At 41.5% G+C, this 19,385-nt stretch overlaps 1 protein-coding gene and 1 long non-coding RNA gene across 7 annotated transcripts in view; one reads left to right on the top strand and one right to left on the bottom strand.

The window, feature by feature from the left end:
• Nucleotides 1-5,355: 5,355 nt before the first annotated feature.
• Nucleotides 5,356-6,757, bottom strand: LOC110474197 (uncharacterized). The gene is made up of 2 exons (XR_002466039.3): nucleotides 6,154-6,757; nucleotides 5,356-6,063 (listed from the first exon to the last, which is right to left on the bottom strand). It is a non-coding gene; the product is annotated as an uncharacterized LOC110474197 (long non-coding RNA).
• HELZ (helicase with zinc finger) overlaps nucleotides 6,711-19,385 on the top strand; it is an 86,031-nt gene continuing 73,356 nt past the window's right edge. For 2 of the 6 annotated variants that reach the window (XM_021537167.3, XM_021537158.4), the window contains exon 1: nucleotides 6,711-6,842. Coding sequence is in view for 2 of the 6 variants with exons in the window: in XM_021537177.4 (XP_021392852.2) it covers nucleotides 6,836-6,842 (7 nt within the window). In the remaining 4 variants the exon portion in view is untranslated. Of the gene's footprint in view, nucleotides 6,843-9,043; nucleotides 9,166-19,385 lie in introns of all 6 variants that reach the window. The other 4 variants (XM_085556680.1, XM_021537177.4, XM_085556681.1 and 1 more) reach the window with 4 other exon arrangements.

The raw sequence follows: 19,385 nt of genomic DNA, 5'->3' as shown, positions 1-19,385 counted from the left end.
TAAATTATAAAATCCTAGGGTTTTACAAAGAGGTAACTTAAAATGACTGTAGTGTAGAGTTACGTCGAAATACTCTTGGAACAAAATTATATTTATGCTTAAGACTAATGCTATTTCTTACAATTTGGTACTACATTAGAATTTGTTAATTAATTATGAACTGCCAGAGCAATCAATGCATGAGTAAGTATCTAAACCTTTGTTTGCTTGGTACAAGTCACTCATTTTGCCTGTTTTGTTGGTACAATTTATAAGGGCTACACTGGCAATGAATCAGTTAGCTAAGCTTGTAGTTGGAAGCTGCTGCTTCTCATCATGGGTGTGTTATATTCTGAGCAGATAATATCCTGTTATTTACTTTAACCTCCTTGTAATGGAGGGGAGCTGTGGACTTTACCCCCGGTCTGTTTTTATAAGGAAGTAAAATAGTAGAACAAATAGTGTAGTAGGAATCAATGGAACTTCTATCGAATTTGCTCTGGTTTAGAATGATTTTTAATGCTAGCCCTAACCATTCAGTTCATAATTAATTAAGTAAAGACTACCATTGTAAATGATATACTGAGACATAGATAAATCCCATCTCTTTACAAGCACACTGAGCTTCATTCAGACTAATGCTCTTTTCATGTGAATACACAGAAATTGGGAAATTCCAAACAGGGATTTTGAGTGAGGGAAGTCTGAAAGGACAGGAAAAGATGGAAGCTTGTAAGCAGTGATTTGCATTTGAAATGCTGACTTTGGACATAGCTAATGGGAAGTTTGGGAATGTATTTTGGAAGGCTCAGAACTTTAAAAGCTTTACCAATCCAGCTCACTGCATTTGAACAACAAAAAGGCAGCTGAATTACCAGTAAGGGAAGGAAGAGGAGCAGTATTCAGAATGCACAGAATATTTACCATCTAACTTCCTAAACTGTATTCTAATCCCAGTTGTACAAGTTGTTTAAAATTTTATCACTATTTCTGAGCATGGGATGTTTTGGCCATTGGGAGGTTTCAGCAGCATGAACAAAACTGGCTGCTGTCAGAACAATGGACAAAATAGCTTAGAAAATAATGTATCATCTGGAATCTGAGGCAAGAGCTATCAGAGGGGAACAATGGGTCATCAGGGGAAGTAGGAACTTGCCTCTCCCTGTTCTTGTCATAAACATTTTCCTTCCAGTTGAAGTCTGGTCTGGAATCATCAACCCCAAGCCTCTGATGCTTCTACCAGATACATTAGTCTGGTTTTCCCAGCCGGCCCTCTTTTCCTTTTTATCCTAGAGTGGAATGTTTCAGTGGTTCCCTGGCTCTTTCTGGATTTCTTGCAGATTCTCCTCCCTCTCTGTCCAGGCTTTATCCCTCCCTGCTACCTTTGGCTACATTTAGAGCATGAGTTTGTTGGAGAGAGGAAGTTTCTCTCCCCTCACAACCACCTTTTTCTGTCACTATTAGAAAGAACATAGGAGAACTCTCATCTTTCAACAGCTCAGGTATCTCATTAAAAGTCAGCACAGAAGGATTATGAAAGTTCACTTTCATGGTCTGTATTTGTGCCTAAGATCCACAATGATCAAGCGCTCTGCCTTTGAATCTGAAATTCAGAGATTTTTGTTCACAGTTGTAACACCTTAGTCTTGGTTTGGAACATAGTGCCCAAGGCAGACTGCCTCCCTGTCCTCAGAGTGAGACTTCTGCTGTGTTCTGAGTACTTGTTGCCAGAAGCAAGAATCCCTCAGGGTTTCCCTCCCTATACATCACAAAGTTAAAATAGAAGTTTTAAAACAAAACTCTAGAATTATTAAGCTATAGGGTAACTCCAAGTGAGTGGAACATACTATTGATGAAAATGGAAGTGTCTCTTGAGGCTTACCTCAAAAAGGTTGTCACATTCAGGTTGCTAGGAAAAAAGCTCTAAATTTTTGGTTCTAGTTCCTCTCAAGAATGCAGATACATGTCAGATATAAGTCCTCCATGAGCAATTCAAAGGTCATGCCAGCTTCTTAAAAAAATGAACAGAGACTGAAGATCTTTGATCTTGACAGTGTGGGATCAAACCATCACATTACGCTGACCTTTGTAGTTTCTGTCTGTGTACCCTCAACATCCCCTTGTTGCTGGTTACTTCTCAATGCTCTCATTTTGTGGATCAAAGGAGAAATGAATTAGTTTGAATATTACTTGCTCTGGAAATTACATGTGCTTAAGGAGTCCACGTTGAAATGTTACCCATGGATAATTATGAAGTAAGATTAAAGTTGAGATCATTGTTCATTAGAGGACTCTGGAGGAATTCCAGGGGAATTTTCATGCTTGCTACTTGAAAATCAAAACTTGCTACTCTTCAGCCTAATAACCAGACATTAATGGCTGCTTAGAAAGAGTTTGCTTTATTGTTTACCAAGACTTAAGAACTGTTGCTATCTAATCCCAGGTCTACCACTGCCTTGTTTGTGGCAGAGGCTAAACCACTTCACTTCTACTACTTTCCCATGATTGCTGCTTCTGAGGGAGTTCAAAAATTTATAAAGGTCCAGTGTGCTAAGACAATAAAAACATTGCTCCTGTTGCTGCAATCTGTCTGGCACTTCCATTGAGAAAGGCCTCCTGTTGTTTTGTTGCTCAGGGGTGAACGAACTGTTTGAGAAGCCTGCTGGGATGTTGGGCTGCAGGGTCAGGGAGGCAATTCCCTGCTGAATGTATTCTATTATGTCCTTATTACTCTTACATGTTAATTGTAATGGTTTTTCCTGTATTCTGACTAGACGTTATGAGTGGAGCTGATTGCAAATTGAGATTTCTGTATTCATGAAATACCAGTTCCCAGAAATGGGAGTGAACTTGAGCATAGAATGGAAATTGATCTTCTGAATTTCCTGTGAAAGCAGAAGAGAAAGAAAAAAGTAGCAGTATAAGTTTCAAATAATTAGAATAGTTTTGTTTTGAAAATGTAGAAACCAAGCTGCAGTTGTGATTCCAAGCGTGCAGCTCATGGGCGAGCCAGAGCTTCAAGGCTTTTTGGCTACCAAGTCTCCATTAGGCCTGCAGCAAGTGAGGGTTTGAGTTCCCAACTCTGCCAGAATCTGTGCCACACCTTTCAGCGCCCTGCTCAGATCTCTGCTTCATGGCAGGGAGCCTAGCACCCCTGAGTGGCACCAGGTTTTCAAATCCGTTTTTTGGCAAGGAGCTTGGATTCTTCAAGGACCAGGGCATGGCTCCTAGCTTCGTAGAATAGGGGGAACCCTGTGAGCCAGCATCCTTTACAGAATCCTGACTGAAGGGTAGGGAGACACGATGTGTTAGGGCTTCCTTGGCAGGGTGGGCTTTCTGAACATCCAGTGAGAAATCGCTATTTTCAGATTTGAAATATTTCAAAATCCTAAAAAATGTACAAGTGGAAATGAATTTGATATTGCTGCATTCATTGGAGGGTTTTTGAAAATTTTATCATTATAATGAGTCCCTAGAAATATCACTGTTAGGCTTTTGAGGATCTGAATCCTGTCAAGTCTCATGATGCTTAGTGGGAATTCCTTGTCTTTGTCACTGTCTTGTGCTTCCCCATTATGCCTTTGGTATTTTTTACATTTCCAACATCCACTGTTGCTTTTCTCCCCCCAGACTCCATGTCACCCCCTGCTCCCAGTCTCTTTGGGCAGAAGTCTAGCACTGCAAGCTCTCCTCTTGCCATGAAATCCCACTGGATCCAGGAATGTAGGAAGTCTGGACAATGCTGGAAATGCAAGGCAGTAGTCAACATGTAACACATCTGGTTCTGTGCCCTGCCCAGTGCTCAGTCCCAGCCTGGCTGTCAGCTCATCCTGTGGGGTTGTCAATGATGTGTTGGAGAGCAGAGGCTGGAAGGCAAAATTGCAGCTTCCACTGCAGTAATGCACATCAAGGAAAGAGAAAGAGATGTCTCGTATAGATAGATACTGAGTTCCTCTCACAGCAGTAGGAATATAATAACCTTACAATAAGAGATAATAACAATAATCTTATTGTTAAATTATCCTTTAATAATGTGTTGAACCATATCAGTGAAAGCTACAAGAAGTCTTTTTCTTCCCAGGTAATCTGTAACCAGTTCCTGGGCCATTCTCTGCCTCCTAGGATGTTACCACAGAAGTGGCTCTAAAGTCAAGTTCATTTTTTTTAGGCTGTTTGGATTTAGGATTTCATCCCTTAAGCAAAATGATATGTTTCTCACCTTGAGCAGAATTTCCATAGTTAATGAGCCCTTGGAGCCCCATTTGTTTTGGACCAAATTTTGAAAGTCTTCATCTTTCTATCTGGTAACAAGGACCTTGAAAGAGCTTGGAGGGGACAGCTCATGGAAACAGGGGAGTTGTTCCAAGCTTGCAGGCTCTGCTTGAACAGGGCAGTGCTTGGCAGCCACCCCCATCCCAGAGCTGCTGGCTCCTTGTCCAGCCTCTGGCATCTCCACTGAAGGTTCATGCAATACACTTGACCAGCCCACAAAATAGACTAGAACCTCCTTCATATGGAGGCTGAAGGGGTTAAAGTAACAAGATCATTAAAAGCAGTGGGTGCAAGGGCATGTCTCCATGTTGTGTTTTACCCATTGGGATTCCCCTGCTCCCATGGTCCTCCCCAGATCCTTTCTGGACTGTTCCTACAGGGCAGTTGCCACCTTTTCACAGCAGCCTGTGCCTCTTAGTATATCCAATCTGGAACTTTAAATCATCAGAGACAGAGAGTGATAAGAATGGGGTCTGTCACTGAACAGATCCTCCAATAACTCAGTCACTGCCACACAATTTTTTTTTCTTAGCACGTTATAAAAAAAATACTGTCAGAATGAATGTACTCAAAAAAAGCTTATGTGAAAAATAAACCAAACTAAATTTCTGTCTTCTCCAAATTGAACTTCAGAGGATATGTTTATATCTAAAAATATGCATACATTGATAATTCTATCTTCCACTGCTTTTTCTAATTATTTATTTTGAAGAAAAGTTTTCTAACAGAAAAAAAAGACCAGTAAGATAAAGCTCACTAGGAACCAAAGACAACTGGCCTCAAAAGTAAAAGGACTTACTCCATTTCCACAACCTGGACTGAATGACACAAAGTGAGTTGGATCCTAAACATGGTTTCAGCTTTCTTTGGTCCCTGTTCCTTGCACAGTGCTCGCAGAAAGTACAAGTCCCAACACTAGGAAAGGTGTCAGGCTGGCAGCAGGGACAGCTATGGCCTATGGCAAGTTCCACAGGAGGGTTTTATCCTGAAATGGCATCTCCTGGGTTGAGGCTGGGACCACCCACACTCTCCTCAGTGACAGCACAACTGCACTCCCAGCTAGTTATGAAGCTGAATTAAAAAGTAGACTGTTTTAAGACTGGGTGGCAAATGCAAAGGATTTATTTAGATTTATTTCCTCCTATATTTACATTGTTGCAAGGAGCTCTCTCTTTATAAATGCATTACTGATGAATATTGAAAACCTTCTTGGGCACAAGTATTTTCTTGCAGTGGCAATGCATCAGAGGCTTGGCTGGTGGTTATTCTTCAAAGAGTTACGAGGCTTTAGATGTAAATTTAAATATAAATGTAAATACATTTTACAGCAAGATCCAATACTAAAATGATCTGGATATTTTTGCAATTAAAGGGGAAGGAAAAGTTTTTAAAAACCACTGAAATACTGTATTGGTGATAAATTTTCCTAAGATCCTGAAATGAGCTGCTTTTCCCCAATTTCTTGTCCACTTTGCCCTAAAGCACAACAGCCTATGCAGAGTACAGGGCACCCATTCACAGCAGCTAAGTCGGTAACGCCTTGAAAAAGCCAGTTTGCAAAACAGCGTAGGTATTAAGTACTGATTGCCAAAGAGTCTGAAAACACAGCTAACAGGGAAGATTACTCCATGAAAATAAAACTGTTATGCAAAGCAATTTCTGGGATTCATGAGCAGCCAGCAACGCGTTTACCAGCAGTCCTTCAGCAGGGCTGATGGGTTTGGAAAACACGGCGACAGCGGGAGCTGCTCCAGCACCTGCGGCAGCCGCGGCACCCGCACCGGCCTCCTCACGTTTCTTTGACGGAAGGAACTTTAAAAACCCACAGGAAAATAATAATAAAAAACCCCAAACCAAACCGGCCAAAAAAAAAAAAAAAAAAAAAAAAAAAATCCAACTTACGCAGTAGAAAAACCATGAGAAGAAGTACTTTCCAGGCTTTTTTCACGGGTGGGCTCCGTGCTGGGCTCTGGCCGGCCCCCCCGGCTGCCGGTACCGGCCCCGCCAGCGACCCTCGGGCTCCGCGGCTGCGCTCCGAGCCCAGGGAAGGGAAGGGGAAGAACAGAGAGAAAAAATAAAGTAAACACGGAAAACCCCCCGAAATCGCCGGTTTCTAGCGTGGGCGGAGCGGAGGTGGCCCCGAATGCTGTTCCGTGAGGGGACCCCGGGCTGCGCTTCAGCGGCCGCCGGGCTGAGGGGACCGCGGGTCCCGGTCCTCATCCTCATCCCCTGTGCCGGACCGCGACCCTGTCCCCATCGCCGTTCCGTCCGGGTCCCCACCCGGGCCCCGGTCCTCATCCTCATCCCCTGTGCCGGACCGCGACCCTGTCCCCATCGCCGTTCCGTCCGGGTCCCCACCCGGGCCCCGGTCCTCATCCTCATCCCCTGTGCCGGACCGCGACCCTGTCCCCATCGCCGTTCCGTCCGGGTCCCCACCCGGGCCCCATTGCTGCCCCAGTCCCCGCGCTCCCGTCCCGTCCCCTCGCACCGCCGCCCTCCGCCTTCCGGGCCGCGGGGAGGGCCGGCCTTTCCCACAATGCTTTGTGGGACGTTGACAAGTGGATCCAAGATGGCGTAGAAAGTAATGACAGGTAAGTCGGGACTTCCCCGACCGCCCCCGCGGGCACCGAGCGCGGCCCGCTCCGGCCGCCCGCGGCCCCGCCGCGCCCTCAGGGGAGCCGCGGGGCGCCGCGGCCGGCGGGCCGGGCGGAGCGGGCCGCGGGGGCCGCGCGGTGCCGGCGGGAGCGGGCCCTGTGTCCGCGGAGGGCCTGCGGCGGCCGCCGCTCGCGGGCTGTTTGCGGGGCGCTCGGCCGGACCCCGGCGCCGCCGCGCTCCCCGGGGCCGCGGGCGGCCGGAGCGGCCCCGCGCCCGGCCGGGCCCGGGGGCCGGGCCGCAGGGCCGGGGATGCCTCGCGCGAGCCGGGGGTGCTCCGGGGGGGATGCAGGGGGGCGGGAGGCAGCTTTGTTTTTGTACCGGGCGGGGCGGGAGGGGATGGGAGAGACGGCCAGAAAATAACAATGGTGAAATAGACGTGGAAAAAAAAAAAAAAATGGGGTAGGTAGGGTTTGTGGAGCGATGGAAAAATAAATGGGAAGAATTTAACAGCTGTTGTAAAATTACCCCCTCGGAGCGGTTGAAGGGTGGGCAGATGAGCTTATGTTTTTGTTTTCTGCAGGAGGCTTTGGCAGGGAGAGTGAAGTGAAGTTGGGAGGTTTAACACAGGTCTTGAGAGAAGCTTTTATACCGTGGATCAGCTCTGAAACTGAAAACAGGAGAGTTTCTACTGCACATTGCAACACAGCCCTTCCAGCAGACACTTATATATGTATTTTTAGGGCACATCTCCAGTCAGGAGAAGGATCTGTGTTACCCTTCCTGCGGTGGTACTTGTCCTGTTGTTAAAGGGAGTGCAGTTGTTTTGGCTTCAGTGCTTTGTTAGGCAATTGTTGTTCGATTAGGGTAACATGATTAAACATATCACTGATGGAAATTAAGAAATAACTGCTGAGAAACAGTTGCAGGGCTGCTTCCCAGTTAATGACAAAATGAGTAAGAGTTAACAAGGTAATAGAATTTTTGCATTATTAAAGGTAAAGCGAGCTTGAGAGGAAGTTTTAAAATAACACATTTCAATTTTCATTGTAAAAACAAAATAATTCAGTTGTGAGACAGAAAAATATGCTGAAAATGGATATCCCCATTGACAGATTAAGTGTATCACCATGGCTGGTCCTGTTGGGATGGTTTGGATTGTTGACATCATCTGATGATGTTGTTCTTAATAATTAGTGTAATTGAAGCAAGGCAAAGGATAAAATACACCACCTGTCATTCTTTATATAAGAAAAGGCATGTTCCTTTATAGAAAATAAAAAAATATGATAGTGATACTTGGCAAGTTTGCATTATTTTCTAAGGCTGATAGGTAGATCAGGGTGACTTTAAATAATGTATGTTAAATTGGTTTGATTCAGTACTTTTGAACCATAGCAGATAGTAAATGAAAACTCTTTTGTTTTGTTTTGGTTTTTTTTTGTTTTCTTTTAAATGGCAAAGCTTTTGGGTTGGGGACAAACTGGGAGTGCTGGGCAGATCTGTAGGGAGGAGCTGATTTTGAACATTCAGTTCAAACTTTGAAGAGGGGAAAGTTTACAAGGGGCCACCACATTCCCTCTACCTCCTTGTGGTACAAACCCAGTAAATCAGACTTTGGTAGGTTTGGCTTTTACAGCGCCGAAACTGTAAGTGGCAGAAGCTGAGTTAAGCTTTTTTTTTTTGTTGAACTTTAATTAGCAGAGCAGTTTTTCTTTATTGGTAAGTGAAGGAACATTTTATGTGTTATTACTGATAAATTGAGTTCTCTTTGTAATTTGTTCTGAAAGCAGAAATTACTTCTTTATTTTTCCTAGTTGAAATGACATTTCCTTTATCACTCTTCACCTCTGTGATTTTTTTGGACTTAAGAATTGTATAGTGTGTATTTTCCCTCTTTTAATTCATACAGGCACTGTGCCTTTTTAGGTGAGCCAGATGAATTTTTCTGTGGTAGAGGCTTGTTTAAGTCATGGCTTAAAGACTTGAAAGGTTGTAATAGCGGATTTTGTTGGGGTTTTTTTGTCTATTTTGGGATTTTTTTGTTTGCTTGTGTGGGGGCTTATTTTTACCTCTTCCTATCAGATTAAAACTTAAAGGGAAATGTGGAAGCAGCATCTTATTCTCGAATTTGTCCCAGTTCTGCTTCTTGATGTGTCATGGAGGATCCTTTTCTTTTGTAAAATCTCACTGGTTTCAGAGAAGTTCCTCCTGGGCTTTGGGATCAGTGTGAATAGATCTGGCTGTAGAAGAAGGGCTGTGGTTTGGACAGAACTTCTGCTCAAAACCTGGATTTGTAGAGAAATTCTCATCTCCAAAGATGTAAGTCACAGTGTCTGGAAAGCTTGAAGAGGGGATATTCCTGGGTGGGTAAGGTACAGGTCTAGTGCTTGAGGGATGTGGAGAGCCTGATGCAATCAGTTCACCTGTTTGTGCCTCCTTTTGGAGGAATTTAAAATAGGGATAGTGAATCTTACTGACTTGTGAGGAGTCCTGACGCCTGTGGATGAAAGAGCCTGTGTAGGAGCTGGGCAATAATATTAATGCTGTTTTCCAACTCTGTTAATTTCATAGGCTGATGAAATATTTTCTCCATTGTTGGTAATTGTTTTTTTTAGTAAAATCCCCTTTGCATTTATAGCTGCATATCCTTTCTGACTTTCAGTGTATTGGTATGTTTTTATTTTTATTTGTTATTTACTACCATCTTATATTTGCTACTGAACATTATTCTTGGTGTTTTCATTTTAGTAGTGGCAGAAACAATTGCTGGAGCAATTCAGGTTATTAAAGCCCTTGAATCTCTCACCTCACTGGCATCCCCCTCCTGAGGTCAGTGGGACCTCACAGGTCTGGTAGCAGGAGTGAAATCTAAATTAAAAAAGTCTTTGGTATTAATTTAAATCCATCCCCTGTGTACAACCTGAGTAACTGGGGAAAGCTGTGGGAGCTGGCTTGGAGCAGGAGAAGGGAGGGTGGTGTGCCACTGCTCCAGCTCAGGGATGGAGTGCTTGGACAGCTGGAATTCCCCTGCCTGGGGGATCAGCAGGCCAAGAATCCCAGCGAGCCTCAGTCCTGTCCTGACGTTTCTCCTGGCATTGCTGAAGCTTTCTTCCTGGAAGGAAGCAGATCCCCAGTGTTCCTCTCTGTGCAACGCTGCCAGTGGTTCATCATGGCGGGGAAAATTCCAAATTTTGTAATCCCAACCCTCTCCTGCTCGTATTGCAGCTGTTGAATTCTTTCTCACTTCTTTTGCTGAGATGCTGTGGCAAAATCTCATTTTCACTATAAGGTACATCTATTTTTCCACCATAAATGGAAGGATTGTGAGTTAGATTTTCAGAACAAACAAAACCTTCCTTTTTCATTCTTGTTTGTCTTGCTGTCTCTTCCGTGGCCTTTGGCAGCAAGGCAGCACTTGTGTTTATATGTATCAATGACATATATTTAAGGACATGGTACTTTATGTGTTGTATTTCTTCCTCCCTTTAGTGCAAACTTCTGTGGTTGCCATTCTTTTTCAACAAGGAAGAGAGAATGTTGTAAAAGAGGCTGGTTTTTCAAAAGTATCCACACACCATTGGTATGAAATGAAAAAGAAATCGTAAGGAATGCTTGGTCTTCTCTTGGTCTTCTGCAGATACTGATTGGGAAAATAAACATTTGTTTTCCCCAGATGTTTTGGGGTGGGAGAAAATAACTAAACTTCATAGACAAGGAAATTTGGAGTCTGCAAGGTCAGAGGCTGCTCCACAGGAACAGGTCAGCTTCTGGGGATTGCATTATGGTGACACTGATATGTGACTCAGGTTCCTTATTCCAAAACAGTCTTGCTTACTGAGCTTTTTTGTTCACACAAATGTTTACAACATGGGGCTTCCAACAGAAACAATCCCTCATGTCTGAGAAACACAGAAAAGTGAATATTACTATAGAAAAAGAAGGAATTGGGAATTGAAGCAGGGAGATTGTAATTACCCAATCTGTTTTTCTGTTGCATTTCTATTGCACTGCCAGTTGAAGTTAAAGGATACTTAATGGGGCTATAATGGAATACCCAAATATTCCTCCATAATTTTATATGCAAATTCACTCATTGTTGTAAATTAGAAATGGACTGGTTATTTATCCAGTCTTTTCTCAAAGTCCTCCATAATACCAAATTACAGCCTTATTACAGGAAAGCCAGATAAGAAATGATAGATTTCAATCTTTTTCTCCTTAAATGTAATTTTACTACTCTGAGAGAGTCCGTTTCATGACTACAAAGTTTGGTGACTGTGGCCGCATCCTATTTCCAAATGAATACAAACTGTGAGATTTTCTGAGTGTCATGGAGTCTTTGTCAGATGTTAGAAGGCTTGAACTGTAGCAGGTAGGTAATTTAGAATTAATAGCACTGAACTACACAGGTTTTCAAGAAGCAGTGGATACACAGTGCTGCTGAGCTGGTAGCAAGAAGTTTTGTAAGTGATGTTATGTAGACATATATTTTGGAGATGTGACTGGGAGCTGTTTTACCATTTCTTGCTGTTAGTCCTGGGAAATATCACTTGCATGAAGAATGCTGTGTCTGAGGTGAAAGTTTTGTATCTTTGGCTTATGTATGGTTTGGAGAAATAAGTTGCATGCTCCTGTTTGTAAGCAGTAGTAAGGCTAGTGATTCTTGGAGCTGTAATGATGAAATATTGGAAGAAAAAGGACAGTAGGTTTGTGTTTGGTATGAAATTTTGAATGTTGCAGCGGCAGGAAGTGAAGGATAGAAATGTGAGCACTGTGTGGACTCGTCTGAGCTGGTTTTATGGTAGTTAGTGTAAGTGTTACTTAGAAATGATCTTTCAGTCTGTGAATTTCACAGTCTGGATTTTTTTTCCCCCCATAGTTATATATAGCAAAAATACTGTATTCATCAAAACACTAAAAATTATGGTGCTTAAATATGCTTAAAAGGTCTTTCATAGCCCTTCAGACCCCACTGGCAAGAGGGAAGTCTGTAACATGAGCTGTTTTCGAGAATCTTGGTTGTTAGTAATGTGGCACAAGTGTTTAATTTGCTGGAAAATGTTTAGTGGGTTCAGCAAACCAAGAAGGTAACAAATCTTTGTGGACATCATAAATGGAGAATGCCACAAATGAAAAGCATAGTGGTTTTGGCACCACCTAAAATAACACTTCTTCCCTATGTTTTTTTTCACTTAATATAAGGTAATCTCTATTTTTTTTAAAGCGAGAATTTAATTTTATCCTGGGGTAATTTTGGGAGGACAGGGATGGGCAGTTGGCCTCTGTTCCCAAGTAATGTTCTTTCATGGGTCTCAACTAAATTCCCCTTCGGCTGGGATTCCCAAATAGTGTTGGACCAGCCACAATAGCTGCCTTGCATCTACTCCTCTGCTATCTTGGGAGCCAGAATTTGTTGGCTATCTCTCATTATCTACATGGGGAGGTCTTTAAGGGGAATGTTTTTTGCAAACTTTGGAATCTGTGCTAAGGCAGTGCTTTGGGTCTTTTATTCCAGTGATGTTTTTGATTATAGTTGTTTGTGCGAATGGTTTTGAGGTAACTGTGCTCTGGCCATATCTTGAGACACTCACACATTTGGAATGGACATTTGTTTTGTCGTTTGAACTGACTGATATTACTTGGCTGTAGCTTTGTTTATATTTGTTTGGCTGGGCTAGACACCGCTCCTCTGCTTCCCAAGTTTTGTCAGGATTATGCTGTTAACCACAGCAGGGTCGTTGCTCATTCCTGCTGATGCAGTTCTTTAAGTGGGGTTTCAAATACGTGACTGAATCACTAATGTTCGTTTCAAAAGGAATGAGGAGGGCGAGTTCTGTTGGGAAATGTGTTCTGGGTACACGTCGTGGTGTTGCTTGTAGGGTTTGCTGTGAGGGGAGAACTTGGGAATCCATATTCTATTCTTGCAAGAGTCTAAAAATTGAACCTCTTGGTGCTGCCATGGTCAGGTATTTGAGGAGAGGAAACACGGATGGTATAAAAGCATTATCCATACGCAGAAAGGTTAATGTAATTAAAATACAGAGTGACAAGACAAGTCCCCAAACTAGGCTTAGCTATATTATGCTGAACTATTTGAAGCATGATCATGTAAAAATGAATCTCAAAGATTATTTACAACAAAGATAGCAGTTTTTAGTGGTGGAGGGTTAGTTACTGCTTTGAACTTTCAAAACTGTGCACAAAAATACCATGTACAGTTACATAATAGGCATGGTTTGGGGAAAGATGTGTTTGGAGGATCTGTGGGTGGCATGATGGTGTTATTAAATCTGTTACGGTAGGACCCTTTTGTGCTAAGCACTGTGTAAATGCATAACAAAAAACTCAGTCACAGTATTATTCACTACTATAATAAATTAAAGTTCATTATAAAGCTGCAATGAAGGCTGAGGTATATTGAAAGAATTTTTTTCTGTTTTATGCCACAGTGTTCTGGCTGATTCCTGTGCTCAGTTTGTGACCTGTGCAATGTACCTGATAATCAGCATGAAGATTTTTTGCAATCTTTTTGTATCTTGAATGGATTGAAAGAGTGATTCATATATTGCATCTCAAACAGCAAATAAACTTGGGGCTTTTATTTTTTCCCAATTTATCCAACTGTAAAACTGTGATACCTGTAGCATCTGCATTTGCCCTAGGGATCAAAGCTGTATTTTCAGCTAGATTTGCTCCCAGGAGGTGCTCCCAGTATCTGGTCATGTCAGGGGTGGGGAAAGTTCTTGTGTGAAAGTTTGACATTTGAGGGAAGACTGTTTCAGCATTGCTACAATATCCTGTTTAGAAGAGAAAATGTGGATTGAGCCACTGAGTTTTGGAGTTGCTGGGGGTGGGGAAGAGTTTGCATAGGGTTTTTGAAATGGGAATATGCTGTGATAAATAATTTCCTAGTTTAAAAACACTTTTATTTCTGAAATCCAAATACAGCTGTATTAGATGAAGCTGTGAATTGAACATGAGACTGAGAGGAACTGCTAATTTTGATTCTGCCTTGGAGACTGAATAAATTGGTGAATTTGGCAAATGAACTATGGTCAAGTGCTCTCTGCAGACAGTGCTGCATGAGTGACAGGTTCAATGAGCACTGGAAAATGTTGTGCTTTTCCATTTAAACTTCTGAAATGTATTTGTAAATCTAGTGATATGTGTTCTGTGTTGGAATGATGCTTGGGAATCTTCTATGACTCCTCTTTGTATTCCTTGGGAACACAGTTTGGCACTTGCTTGGCATTTTGAAAATGAGGTGACACATGTTTAGTCACATCGATACAGATGTGACTATATCATAGAGCAGGCATTTCTCAGAGAGGACTTCTGGCACTACTGTATGACTCAGTGGAGAATAATATTAGGAATTGCAGGACTGGGTAAGTCCTTAAGATGGGTAGTGTTCATTTTTTGGTCAAAATTATTGCTATACACTAGTGCAGAGACAGGAACAAAGCTATGTTCTGATATTCAAGTGCTGAGAAGAGATGTTCTGACACAAGTAAGGCATAGTTTGGAAAGCTGTGGATCATGGTGTTTAAACCAGCTTTTAGAATATAGATATTGTTCTGTAAATCTGAGTTTGAGGTTTGAGTCCTGTAGTTTGGTGCTGCTGCATGGAGAGCTGCCTGGTTGTGCAGTGCTGATTCTTCCCTTTGTTTTTCTCTGGCAAATTTCATTAAGAGAAGCAAAGATTAAATTACTTTTCTAATGCATTTTTTTAAAGTAAGTAATTGGTGATGTTGTTATGGGGATAAAATGGTAACCATGGGACAATATTTCAATTAAAATGCCCTCATCTTGGGTAAGTGTGAGAAACTCTATTCTTAAAAATCAGTGTGAACATAGAGGTATATGGAGTTTAAATTCCTTGTTAACCAGTTATTATGAAAGATTGTTTACGTAAAGATTTTCTATGAAGGAGCCAAAAACTTTAGGTGGGGCAGAAGCACCACCTATTATTATGTTACCTTATGCTCACTATGACATACTCCTCATTTCACTTGGTTATTGTTTGCCAGATTTTAATTATTTGGGTTGAAATTTCCCATGGTAGATGTCTTTCACAGTCGGACTTTTTGGGTGCTGTCGAGGAGAGAAAGGTTCTGCCAACACAATTCCATCTTTTCTAGAAATTGGGCAAAATACTTCCTTGTGTTCATGATAAATTAGAAAAGAAATAATCTAGTGACCTATAGTGCTGTTTTGTGCAAAGTTGAGATCTGTTATTGTATAATGTTTCTGCCAAGGATGTGCTTCTGATAAACCTTGTGAAAATCTTCTCAGTGCTGGTCAAATCAGCATTAAGTACAAATGTAAAAGATAATCCCTGCAGTGAATATGCTTCAGCCTCAGCTAAACAGGATTTCTCTGTAATTTGAAGGCTGGGGCTCCTGCATTCCTCCCTGGTTTGATTTTGGATAAAAAATGTGAGTGGAGAAAATTCCCTTTCTGTTCTCCTGATACCAAGTTCCTCTTTCCTCCCAGCTCAGAGGAAGCAGCACTGGATTAAAACAGAAGGTGCAAAATGCAGATTTTTGCAGAATTATGTACAATAAATGTAGAGATGGGGGTGGTTGAATGAGGAGAAGGGGACTGAAAAATATTAGTATTCGAAAGAAATAGAAGGGAGGCTGTGCAGTGTGGGAATATATGATTTATTTCATAATGATAATACAGTTGTTTGTTGGAATACAGTTTTGCTATCTGCATGAATTAAGAAGTGTGTCTGAAACGGAGTAGGGAATAGCAAAAAAGGAGAAGGCAAATCCACTTAATCCCCATCTTTGCTACACATAATTTTCTGTACTTCTAGTGAATTTTCCTGTGTTGTAATGTAGAGAAATGCTGGATACTCCTAAGTCACTGTGCAGACACCAGGTGCTGTGTGTTGGTCATGTAAAAGGGCTGTACAGTACAGGCAGAATATAGTGGGGAGAAATCACTTCTAGATCTCTTAATGTGAGTATGAGAAGCTTATAGAATCTTTTGCCTTGTGTGTTCTTATTTTAATGATCTGTAAAATGGGAATATTGTCAGAATGATAAAGATACTTTCTTAATTCTTGTAAAGTGTGCAGTTGCAGTATTGTAGGTATTATTGAAAAGTTAATGAAAACATTCAAATGCTGTCTTTAGAATAAGATTTGAGTAGCATGCAGTATATAAAGCCACCATCCCTGTGCTGAAGTATTTCACTGGATGTCCATTAGGCAGCAGCCTCCCTTCTGCCCACTCATTCTGCCAGGTAGCCCTTGGAAAATGTGCTCTGAGACTAATACAGTTAAAGGCAATATCATAATAATGTAGGCACACAGAAGGCCAGCATAAGCTTGTACAGATGCTTTTGTCCTCACACAACCTCAGAGTATTGAACTTTACAACCCAGTATTTGTTCTGTGAAGTTAATGAATGCAATATGTGTGTGTATATTTGCTTTGTTTAAACAGGAACCTTGTATCTGTTGGCTGTGAATGGCTTTCAGGCAGCACCAGCACATGTCACTTAGATGCTGTGCTTTGCCTTGCCAGGTATTTTGCTTAGTTTCATCAGGACAGGTGATGTTTTCAGACAGCTGTGTGAAAAAGGATCTTTTTAAAGGCAGGATGTGAAGGTATTAGGGATGTGGTGGATGGGGAGGTTGCAAGTGCTGAGTCCATGAGTTATTTCCAGATTTTGAGCCAAAGATAGCCAGTGTCCATGTCTGAGTGAGTGTTGCTGCTGCTGGCTGCACAGATTGTCCTTTTGCTGCTATTTCCAAAATGAAAATAAAAGAGATTAGTAAAATGTTAATAATCACTTACTAGTCTGTACTGAAGTCATAACTAGCATGCAAAAAAATGTAACTTGTTACTATCTGTGATGTCAGTAAAGTGGTTTAAAGCCTGCAGAGGATCCAAATGCAGAAGGCATTTGCTCTTAATCTCAATTGCCTGTGTCATTATGTGAATGATAAACCACCCACAGGCTCTTGTTCTTTTCCCAAGAAATGTGGTTGTTTTTCTATACTTTAAATTTATGGGATCAGACTCAAAGTTTCAGTTATGTGGCCAGAGATCACTTGCCCTCCTCAGTTATGGTGTTGTCTCTGATTTTTCAATGTGGAAAGATAGTCTAAGCATATAATGGTCAGGGGCATCATCAACCTCTTCTTTCCCCTTTTTCCCTTCCCCAAACAGGCATATCATGTTCCTCAGAGGCCTTGGAACAGGATTCTTGCTGCTGTTACACTATAGAATAAAACCTTGAGATGTGCTTGCCTCATTCTGTATGCTCCATTTCGGATTTAACATCATTTTTGGAATTGAAAGTAGGGTCATTTTGCCTGGAGTTGTACAACATTAGCCAAAGTAATTCAGTTACTTCAGAAAACTGATTAGATTGTCCTCTCTCAAGGGTGGAGGCTTTTGTATTTGTTCTGTAAGGTGTGCAGTGCATTTCTGAGAACTCCTTAACTACTATTACAGACTTCAGCCATAATTGCAATAAATGAATGCATGAGATCTCTGCTGTTATATTTTTCTTAAAAGAAAAAAAAGCCAAAAGCACCTTTCATATAATTCTTTCTTTTACACCCTGTGTATGAAAGATGCATCATCCTTTTCATCTCTGTTACGTAGGTACAGTGCACTGTCATTATCTACTCTCATTTTATGAAAGGATTTTTTTAGACTGGGATTATTTATGATGTGTATGTCAAGAAACTAGGAAAGTACTTTTTTTTTTTTCTGTATGTCTCTGTAAATCATTTCTGTATTTTGTGCAGCTCTATTTTATTCCATCCTGAAGGCTTGAATAAAGGGGTTTGGATTTTTTTTTTTTTTTTTTGTCTCAAGGCAAAGATTAGGTTATTTTAATACAATGGGTAAGGAAAATAAATGGATATTTGATTTTATTTTATTTATCTAAAGGTATTTTAGTGCTATTTGGTAATAATACAAAACCAATTGACATGTACAGATGCAGGCATGCCTTAAGATGATTTCTAACTGTAATGTTGGCATGTCCACAGTAGTTAACTTTTTTAGTGTGTCATATTCAATATAATAATTCAGATTAAACCCTGGGTCTTTTCATACCTGTATAAACTAAAGTATCTTGTCACTTTTTTCTTGATAATTTTGAGTGAGAGGGAAACTATTAATCACAGGGATTGTAGTCATACCAAGTTTGTGACTTCCCAAATATTACTTGGATATATTATGGAAATAACTAATTTTTGATGTCTAAATTGCTTACATCTCAGTTTACCAGTAACAACTTTGAGAAAGGGATGGGATGTGCAATGCTTGGGTCTGTAGTCTAAAAACACCTGGAGGTTTTTGGATGGATGCTGGAGCAGTTAAACTGATGAATACAGCCTATGGTATTGACTGTTATGGACAAGAAAAATAAATAAGACTTTTCTTTCACTGGTGAGTGATACTTTGCTGCAGCTCTTGGTGGTAAATGGCAGCACGTGGCAGTAATTGATGGGGTAACTGATGTCTTGGTATCAATAAGAGGCTGAGTTATAACTTAACCTTTCCCTGGGTCTGTTATCTGTCTTGTTACACATTTTTCATGAAAACTGCAGCATCTTGAAGACCCTTCAGACTTCTGGGAAATTCAGTTCCAATTGACTTGAAGCTCAGAAGTTACTGAGGAAGGACAGAACAACCAGCTCGTAAATAAATCTAGCAGGTCTCTTCTTGCTCGTAAAAGGAATTGCTGGGAAGTTCTGATAAACCAGCTGTCTTTTCTTGAGTATTGCCTGAATTTATTGCATGTTTAAAACTTCTCTCCAGTTTGGTGGCCAGCCTTTCCAGTCTGTGAGATGGGCTGGGCAATCCCAAAGGACTGGGAAACAGAATGCTTGCATTTCTGTAGAGAGGGGCAGGATGAGTGGAATTCCTTCCCTGCTCGCTCTCGGAGCCTGCGCCAGCCTGACTGCAATGGGCAATGGAAGGGCAAATCCATCTCCTGCTTTCCCTTCCCGCAGGACAGCAGGCTGCTAGCAGGAGGACATGGCTGAATGGCCTTGGCAAAGAATATTTTGTGCTTATTTCCCTCAGCAGTACTGTTTGAAGGGTTATGGATTGTAATGGAAGGCAGCTGGAGAGGCTCTTCCCCTGCACGTTCCCCATGGCAATGGGTCTCATTCATTTGCTTCACTCTGCGATTCCCAGGATGTGGCTCTTGAAGTCAATTCAATTGACAGTGAATCCCTACTAGTCTCACTGTAGGACTGCAAGTTGAACATCATTGCTTTAGCATAAATCTTTACAAGAGATGTTAATGTTTAGTTAAAATATGCAAATATTTACTGACTTGTCTACTGTTTGTCAGCTTGGCATGCGAGACCTTGGATCTGATCCTTCTGTCTTGGCAGACATTGGGAATTTTGCCAGTAACATTAATAGGAACAGCATTGTGCCCTCTAATCTGTTTGTTTATGAAGTACAGCGAGAGTTATCTGGCTAGATGCTTTACAGTGAATTGAAAAAGCATCTGTTTGAAATTTTTTTAGGAACTGTCACATGCTTTAACTTA

This window comes from Lonchura striata, chromosome 18 (genome assembly GCF_050655825.1).
Source record: "Lonchura striata isolate lonStrDom1 chromosome 18, ASM5065582v1, whole genome shotgun sequence".
In the NCBI taxonomy this organism is placed as follows: domain Eukaryota; kingdom Metazoa; phylum Chordata; class Aves; order Passeriformes; family Estrildidae; genus Lonchura; species Lonchura striata.
This window is presented reverse-complemented; position numbering and strand designations above follow the sequence as displayed.